Source organism: Etheostoma spectabile, unplaced genomic scaffold, assembly GCF_008692095.1.
Source record: "Etheostoma spectabile isolate EspeVRDwgs_2016 unplaced genomic scaffold, UIUC_Espe_1.0 scaffold342, whole genome shotgun sequence".
Taxonomy (NCBI): domain Eukaryota; kingdom Metazoa; phylum Chordata; class Actinopteri; order Perciformes; family Percidae; genus Etheostoma; species Etheostoma spectabile.
Window position 1 is genome coordinate 301,386 of NW_022605589.1, and position 9,990 is coordinate 311,375.

The window sequence follows — 9,990 nt, forward strand, 5'->3', positions numbered from 1 at the left end:
GATAAGTCGAATCAGAGTTATTGATCCCGGAAGTTTGAATCTGCGAATGTCTTTCTAATTTTACCGAAGTAGTCAGCTGCCCAGGTAAGTTAGGTTCAGAGTTCTGCATGAAATGAAAAAAATAATGATTGAAATATTGAAAATATGTTAATATTATTGTCACCTTTTTCCCTTACTTGATTCTGCATACTGTGGTAGCCTACCTATGAGTCTTGGCATTGTAGAAATTAGATGCAACTAAATACTGTGCCTAAGAGTGTGGACAGCATTATTTTTATCATTTGAACTTGATAATACTGTATAAAATTATCCATTAGAAAATAATCTAGCTAAGGAGTTCTGCTCTAGGAAAATCATACTATCATGAAACTAAACCAGGAATCTACTATGTCTGCCTAGATCATTCATTAGTGAATTTACACAAATCCCTAATTTTCAAAAAACTTTCTAGTTACATAGTTCTGTGTTTTCCCTACCATGATGGTCCAATTTTATGTTAAAATGAATTGTTGTTGTCACAGTAGAATAATGTGTCAATATATGTTTATGTTCTGCCCTGATCTGTCCGGTTGGGGTTCCATACGCTAAAACAACCGCCTCGCTCTACATTATCCCTTACATTCAGGATGGCAGCTAATGGCTACCATACACTAGACTGTAAAAAAATACTAAGGTCTGACACCATCTCACATCAAAAGACAATCTGTCATAATGTCACTGAGTTTTTAGTCACAGACTAAAAGGTTTTACTACCAAGACAATTTACGGTAACGTCAAACATGTTTGATTTAGTCGGAACAACAAGACGGGAAAAAGACTTGACAGCTCGGACTGAGTTTTATGTCCACCTTACACAAATGATTTGAGACGACGGTACAAGCCACAACTCCAGCACACTCTCATGATTATTTTTTTTCAATGATAGAAATGTGTCTGCGACAGTGAAATTGCTTAAAAAGTTGTTTGGTTTAAGGTTACCATAACAAAATACAAAATAAAAACATGTCATAGAACTCCCTGCAGTAGCTTAACATATGAGTGCTTTTATTTTTCTGGTAATATAATAGCTTACATTCACCATTAGTGGCATATCTTGATAAACCTTACATTGAATAGTCAATAAACAAATTATAAATAAGGTGAAATATAAAAGCATTAATTTTCTTTAACAATAATTCCCTACTTTGACAATCAGTTATAGATACACTTATTAAAATATGAAATGATTAGTGTATATGATGTAATAGTGTCATTTGCACGTGCCAGAGAAGCCGTCACAGGTTTTTAAATTGCTTTTCAAGGTCGATTATGACTGGAATGGACATGGATTATGAATGGACACATATTCATATATGTTAATGTATTTAATATATTATTTTCAGAATCTAAACAGACCATTTGATAGTTTCTTTCAATCAATACAAATGTAAATCAGCTACTGTATAAATATAATCTAAGACATTTTAAGAAATGCTCAAAATTATTCTTTCATTCTTCTTTCTGAGAAGAGCAAAACTCGGGTTTGTTAATAAAATAAGAATAGTTGGTCCACCTGAGGAGTTCATCATGTTTTTTTTTCATCCTCTGTCTTCCTTGATTGTATGGTTTCTGTAAATAACATCACAGAGTACGGTCTAGACCTGCTCTTTCATGAAAAGAGCAATGAGATAGCTGTTGTGATTTAATGCTATATAATTAAAATTTAATTGAAAATTGAAATTTTATTTATTTGACGGGTTAAATGCTGCTACTACTGTAGCAACTCTGGAGGAAGAGGGGTTGGTGCTCGATCACTGAAGTCTCGGGTCATGTGGATGCACCAACAGTGTTATTGTCATTACTTAGAATTCTTCATGGGGGCAACAGAAACTACGCATTATAGCTTGAAAACTCTATATAAGCATTTTATTGTAAAGTCAACAGAGATAGTGAACTGTGAAAAACACTTCCGGAACCAGAGCCATTTAAAAAGTGGGTGGCACTGTCAAGGTCTATAGCCTTACTGCACACATACTCACGGCCAGAAGACTACACTGTTTAACCACTACAAAAACCCAAGAGTGCTTTATTGTTGGTACTTAAGGTCTACTGTTTACACAAAGAAGACTTAATTGGTGTTTAATTGCTTAACTAAAACTAAACCTACTAAAAGTTTTTATAAAGTAAAAAAAAATTAAATAAAGTAAAAAGTGCCATTTTAAACAAAGCTCAATGTGGGATCTGTCGTGCGTGCGTGCGTGCGTGCGTGTGTGTGTGTGTGTGTTTGTAGGCAGTGGACAGCAGTCTGTAACTGGAGTGGAGAATGCAGATGATGCCAACAGTTATTGGCAGATTCGTGGGAAGCCCAACCGTCCGTGTCAACGCGGGGCAGCCATCAAGTGTGGTCAGGCCATACGCATCACACACATGAAGACTGGTCGAAACCTCCACACACACCACTTCAGCTCACCGCTGTCTAATAACCAGGTCAGACAGTCACACTCACTGTTATTTGTTGTACATGTGTATTTTTTTAATATATAGTTTTTGGACAATGGAGCTCTATGGCACAAAGGAAGATAAGTCAGGCCTTGGATAAAAACACATTTTTGTTAGTAGGATACATTCATTGTTTGTTTAGGTCTGTTCTCTTAATACTGCAGGAAGTCAGCGCCTTTGGAGAGAATGGCGAGGGTGACGACCTGGACGTGTGGACAGTGCAGTGTGACGGCATCCACTGGGAGCGTGATGAGGCTGTGCGCTTCAAACACGTTGGCACTGATGTCTTCCTGAGCATAACAGGCGAGCAGTACGGCCACCCCATCCGCAGCCAGCGAGAGGTGCATGGCATGACCACTCCTAACCAGCACAACTGGTGGCGCTCCATGGAGGGTGTCTTCCTCCAGCCCAGCCAGGTGCCGCTGCGCCACGATGAGCTCTGACATCATCACTGAGAGGCGCAAAGCATGTTTAATCCTGTTCATGTGGAGGTTTTACAAGTCTCCTGGACCAAATTATGTCATGTATGAATGATGTAGAATATTTGACTGATAACTCATCTTTTTACATGTGAAGCACTCAGGCACCGAAGAAAAGGGCGATAATGTTATTTTTGAATAAAATCAGTGATACTCTATGTAGTGTAGCCACATAGTCTATTTATCAGTGTCCTCGATGGAGAATTTCTTAAGGGACAAAATGCTTTTTGTAAAAAAAATCAAAAAAAAATCAAGGCATAACATTAACCATTTATCATACCATATTTGAGTAGTCAATTGATAGAAAAGTAATCAATTAAAAAAATTGATCACTTGTAAAAGTCAATTATCAAACATAATACCAAACGTTGCTTGTGCTTGTTTCAATATTGTTGGTTGGACAGAAATAACTGTTAATGTGACATCTTTCAATTGTGAAGGGAAGTCAGCTTGATGTATCTTTTATCTGCTGTTTCCTTGGAAAACCACTGCATTTTAGGTGGTCAACCTTTGCCTTGAAGCTTCTGCAGAAGAGCTTGGGAAGAACATTTGGAAACACCGGCTTGTAATTTCTGCCTGTGAGAGACCCTTCCTGACAGACCTTGTGTCTTGTTGCTAAACTGATTCCCCTGGTGTAAGAATTTTTAGATTAAACTGTCTTCATTAATCTCACCTATTTGTATGGCTGTTCCTCACCAGTTTCTGTTAATGATTGTGGTGCAACTTACATATTATGTTGTTGATCATTAATATCTGTTTGGTGTAAATGTAAGGTTTAGTCATACTGCATATATTGTGTTTTTGGAAAGTGGTCTGTTACTTTGTTACTGTCTTTCTAACAGCATACAAATATCTCACTATTTGCAAAAGGAATGTTTTGAAAGCATTTCACTTCCATAAGAGAAAACCAATGCTGCTTTGACAAAGAACTAAAAGTTAAAATCTACATTTCCTATAATGCAGCTTGGTAACATTCATAGAACCCTCCCAGTTTGGAGAATGGGCACGTCTTTCAAACTTCACGCCCACAGTTTGTATTTGCAGGCTCTTTGTAATCTCTAAATCCAAGCTGAGATAAACTGATAATAAATATTATAGTAATGTCAACAGGGATTATTTTCTCAGAATTGAGGGAGCTCTTCCTGAGCCACAAATTATTAAAAAAAACAAAAATGTGTACGGGCTGAGAAGTGCTCAACGTGATGATTAAAGTGACCTTTATGTGATAAATCAATAAACCAATTAAATCATAATCACTAGAAAAAATAAATGACTGGTTGGGTTCTGGGGCCCTAGTATAGACTGTGGGCTCTAGGCAAAACATAAAGCTGTTATTTCAAATCAACAAGGTGCCCCAGGCCCCTCTGGTGGTTTTATTTGTCCCCAAAAAGTAATTTGAACTCAGGTTTTGTCATGTTAAATTCTAAAATAAAGGCTAATGAGTCATAGTAGTCCTGTGTACTGAACTGTGCCCTTGATCACCATCAGCAGCATAAGAAATGACAGCAACTTAGAACTTTCCTCCTCCCATAATATAAAGTCTTCAATTGCTAAAGTCCTCTAACTGACAAAAACAAAAATTGCTAACAAGTTGGAAAGTTACTCCACAGCCACACTCTTAAGAGTGGAGCTCTGGACAGCAATGTAAACCTGGTCTGAATTCTCTCTTAAAGGTGCCCTGTGGAGTTTTCTGTTTGATCTTTGTACAACTTAATCCACACACCAGCCGGCCAGTTGGCTGTACTCATAAATTACTTGACTTTTAGTTGTTTATTAGTTCTATTAGCTCATAGTTTAGACAAAAATAATAGTCTGGCAACAACTATGGCATGGGCTTTATCAAAACCACCTTGACTTAGCATATTCAAGGGTTATTCATTAACATTAAGTTTGCTGTAAAGAAAAAGGCTATATAATTATGGTCACAGTGGTAAATTGGTACACTTCTAAATCAATTTCATTTAACCTGTGTAGTCTACAGAATCTTTTAGGTCCAGTGAATGTGCAAAACTAAAATATATTTTTTCTTATTAATTAAAGTCGATAAATTAATAGAAAAATGAATCAGATACATTTGTGATAGTTGAGTAATTGTTTAAGTCACTTTTTTAAGCAGAAAATATTAAACATTACATAAACCTGACAAGAAATGACTTGGTTTGAACATCAGCTGCTTTACACGTTTGTTAAAAAATGGTAAACCCCATTTTAGTGTAATTAGTTTCTAATTTAAATTTTTCCCAATCAAGGAGCAGCTATGAAGAAGAGTAAAATTGTAATGACTTGTCACATCACATGTTTTAAAGCTCAGATTCATCACCTTAACAGAAAAAAACACAATCATGTTGATTGTGGTAATGTGAAATATTCTACCTTCACAACAATTTCATTGTTTTGTTTTTCAATCTCTGTACATATAACAGATTCATGTTAAAAGTTAATTAGCATTTTTAAAGTGGAGAATACAGTTTATTTTTTAAAAGCAGACATTTGTCAATCAGTCTTTGTGAAGCTACTAATGTTCTTTAAAAACATTTCCACATTTAAGATTTACAGCAGCACTATATTGCATGATACTTTTAAATACTTCATACTTTTAATTACTAATGACACATTTGATGTAGACCATTGTGTGATGTATCATCAGAGATGCGAAGTAACGAACTTTGCTACTGTAGTAGATTTTTCTGATATTTTTACGTTACAATTTTTTGTGGTGACGTTTTACTTTTACTCCTTACATTTTAACACAAATATGGGTACTTTCTACTCCTTACATTTAAAAAAAAATTGGCTCATTACTTTAGTTTTGTAAATTAGGTCGTCATGTCGGACAACAACACAGACACGTGCCTCACACCACGAGCGGGCGCGCACCACATGGAGAAGAAAGTGAAGGAAAATAAAAAGGATAATCAGTTGGGATTGTGTGTGTGCATCTTTGAGAACATTGTTGTATAACTTATGTTGTCAGTTCATTTAAGCCTGTTGTTGTATGTGTCTGTAGTTCTGGCACAATTAAAGTAAGTTAGCTAGTGATTTAGTTGTTTGTGTTCTTCCCCTGTTAGCTACATTGCACGTTGAATCCGCAGAGAGATGTTGTCTCTGTCTGTGTTTTAACAGACACACCTGGGGGCAGTTGGAAACCAGAATCAGCTTTAAATACAGTCCTTATCTAGTCCTCACTAACAAGTTTCAAATAATTTCACTGGAGTTATTGTTATGATTGTTTGTTGTTCAATACCATATTCAATCTAATTGGATGGGACTATACTGTATGTTGCACTTGACGAACCACTAAGACGACTCAAAAGATTCTGAGGCATTCTGCATTCATTTGTGGCAAATCATTATGGCTTAGTGGCGCTAACGTTAGTGTTATAATAGTATGGACGGCGACATGATTGAAAATGAAGAAAACAGAGATCCCAGAGATTTGGCAGACAAGCAGCAAGATGTTCCCAATTATTCTCGGCCTTATCAGAGAGAGATGTTTGAGATAGTCGGCATCAAGAATGACTCCTGGCCAATGTGCTGCATAACTCTAAAAGTATGGGGAACTTCTTAATTAATGTCTGTTTTGTAATTCATATTTTACCCTTATTTCCTTTCCAAAAGTCAAATTTGAGCACACACACATACATGTAGATTTATTTAAATTTTAAGGACAAGATTAAAAAAGAGAAACTTGATCTGTGAATTCTCACAGAATCACAGTTGAATTCATATCTTGCTACTCAGTCAGAATCTTGTTAACCTGGAGTCCCAGTCTCTGTCACAATAATAACATATGTGATGTTTTAGGCCTATTGGCTGACATCCATTTAAAAAGTAGGCAAAGGCATAAAGAGACTTTTTCCTAGTCCACTGAAGTTTCTCAGTGTGCTCTCTAGTAACATGTGTGTGGTCCAGGTAGCTTTGTCATTTGCAAGGCTATACTTTTACTTATATACTTTAAGTAAATTTCCAAGCCTGTTCTTTGTTACTTTTACTTGAGTTACGAAGTTAAAACAGTATTTCTACTTTTACCAGAGTATTTTTTAAGTAGGGGAAGTGAGTACTTTTGCAGGTGTTTCTGGCTCTAGAGCTGTGGAGTCTGGATCTGTGGTTGGAGTCACCTGCTGCCTCCATGTTCCTGCTCAACACCCTCTACTACAATTCTCCATGTCTCTCTCTGTCTGTCTGTCTGTGTCTCTCTCTCTCTGTCTCTTTTTCTTACCCCCAACTGGTCGAGGCAGATGACCGCCCACCCTGAGCCATGGTTCTGCTTGAAGTTTCTGCCTCTTGCAAGAAATTTTTTCCTTGCCTTTGTCGCCTAGTGCTTGCGCTTGGTTGGAACTTTTGGGTTTTTGTAAATAACATCACAGAGTACGGTCTGTTGTTGTAATTTAGCGCTATACAAATCAAATCAAATTAAATTGAATTATTGCTATGAGTCATGAGTTAGTTTCCTTATTCCTCCTTATAAAGCTTTGGATGAAACCAGCAAATAGCATGTACTTTGTAGCCTACGTTTTCATATACATTCTTTTCAATATATATTTTTTTCATGACACCTAAAGTAGCTATTACAGTGCTATTTGAACTTTGTACGGACAAAACTTTTAAACTGGAACTATATGCAACATCTGTATTGGATTTACAAGTCCCTGTTTTTCTTTTGGATTTAGAATCAGTTACTTTTTTCACATTTAAATACAACAGATTTAAACTTTTGTTTGTCCAGCAGGTGGCGACAAATCACCAAGACCCACAGTTTTGGGGCAAACCCATATGTGTTATTGAGTCGTTACTCCTTGAGTCATACATACTTTGTTTTTATGTACTCAGGAGGACTCACTGGGCAACAGTGGGTTCTCCTGGTGAAATAAGGTAAAAACGTACAAACCGACATCAGTAAACCACACGTAGATGGTGGTAGAAAATGTTGCTAATGTAGTTTAGATAACTGAATAAAAGGTAAATAAAAGACTTTATTGATCTTCAGCGGGGAAATTCCTTTTGCACTAATACAACATTTGGGCTAAACTAGTAGAAACCCAAGAAATAAGATGACACAACTCAAATTAAATCAGAAATTACATTTCAAAGCAATGCACATTAATTCCTTAGACCATCTGTGAAGAACTAATGAGTCTAGTAATGCAGTGCTCATAAGCCTTATTGGAATTGTGACTAATAAGAGTCTACTGAAGTAGAGATATCATAGGCCTAAATCCAAATAGTTCATGAATAGTATGAATAGAATATAAAATCTTTCAATATAGTATGGAATATGGAACTTATACTATTACTTGTTATTACTATTAATAATAATAAATGTATAGATTATTAACATATACAAACATATTTACTCTGTTGGGGTGCACAGCATAAATGTGTCAACAAAACCTTTGTAACTCCTTAATACTAACCATCACATAGATGTGTAGCAGCATTTATTCCAGAAAAATATGATTTTTTTGTTTTTTGCTTTTTTACTACAGTGTGAATAGCTACTAGCTTTAACATTGTATTCAAGATATGTTTACGCCTACATTATAAATTGTTCCAAAAGCTTCAAAAGTTAGATCACACCCTCTTAAAGTTGCCTTTAAATCCACCCATTCTCTGGAATTGACATCCTGACTTTTTTGTGTCAGAACCATGCTTTTCTGCCCATTAAGGTTTAGTTCCAAAAACCTAGACAATATTGAACTGCATTAAACCATGATGATTAATTTAGGGTGATTACTAAAACATGGTAAGCAGGCAAGATAATAACGTTTCTCTGCTGCTATCTTCTTACTTTCTCGTCCACCAGGTCGCGACAGATTGCCATAAAGGACAGCCAGGGATGTGGTGTATTACCATAATCATCATATTCCGGGTTTCATTAGCAGCATTATTTTCTTCGGCATCCTAAATCTACTCAATCCCCAACAGCTGCCACACACAAAGGGGCGTGTGTGAATTCAGTAGATATTAAAACTCAAACAGCTAAAGGGGTTTGACTGAGTCGTGGTGAGGATATAGACATGCGTGTTTTACAGGAACTGTGAGATGTTAGGAAACCTGACGAAAAACCAGTAGATCAACTTTACAAACTTTTTTTAAATAACAAGCTCAAAAATCAATATGTAGGCCTATTGCTTCTGGCTATTCCTAGGCCATATATTTATCCTGAAGCCAAGTAAATCTTTCATGTATCATGTCATGTGGGACGTTAGTAGACTACAATTTAATTACAAGGAGAGATTCAATTGTCCAAACAATTCCTTAATTTCCCTTAAATGTTAAATGTTGTATAAACACAAGCAGCCAAACAAGAATATATAAGAAACTGAATAGAACTGGCAAAATGTGGACATTATTCAAGAACTATCAAATAACAAGACATTTGGACATATTTTTGTTGGCACCAAAACATTGTTACGGTTCTGTATGCTACCCAGCACTTCTTTGGATGTGTGCTTTAATATTTCCCATCAAGATATCCGACCTTGCACCTAATGATTTTTCAAGCGATTCCACTGTTGCAGGCACAGTTTATTTGTAGATAAACAGCAAACTTACCGGAGTGCCCTCTTTTTACCTGGCAGTCATCTTTACAGGTTCAATTTCCGTGCCGGTTTCTTGGATCACGTGACTGACAGGCCGTGCTCTGATAGTCCAGAAGTCACATCGATTGCATGCAGGCTCAATTCTCCCATCATGGGTAGCCTGGACGTTACATATGAATATTCAATTTTATTTTATTTTATATTCCAAAAGTTTTTTTGGGGTATCTGAATTTGTGACCAAATGGAAATCAAGAATTTCCATATTTCAATTTTAAAGAGGAGAATTCAGAAAAAATAAATTCAGATACATGGTTTTAAAGTAAAATATTTCAATATTAAGTATTGAGTGGCTGTTAAAGTTCAAAGACTTATGTCACTTATTTGCTTCCATAAATTTTCAATATTGAATAAAATCATGAGTCTCCCGTTGTCTTAATTGTTTGGTGTATCTTTACTGTAAACTGAGATCAATCAGAGTCCCATTTTGTTTG

General features: G+C 36.0%; 1 protein-coding gene across 1 annotated transcript in view; it reads left to right on the forward strand.

Annotated features, from left to right (window-relative positions):
* Positions 1-4,408, forward strand: part of sdf2l1 (stromal cell-derived factor 2-like 1) — an 86,782-nt gene extending 82,374 nt beyond the window's left edge. Inside the window, exons 2-3 of the mRNA XM_032511261.1 lie at positions 2,270-2,466; positions 2,643-4,408. Coding sequence (XP_032367152.1) covers positions 2,270-2,466; positions 2,643-2,921 — 476 coding nt within the window. The 3' untranslated portion in view covers positions 2,922-4,408. The remainder of the gene's footprint in view (positions 1-2,269; positions 2,467-2,642) is intronic.
* Positions 4,409-9,990: the final 5,582 nt, after the last annotated feature.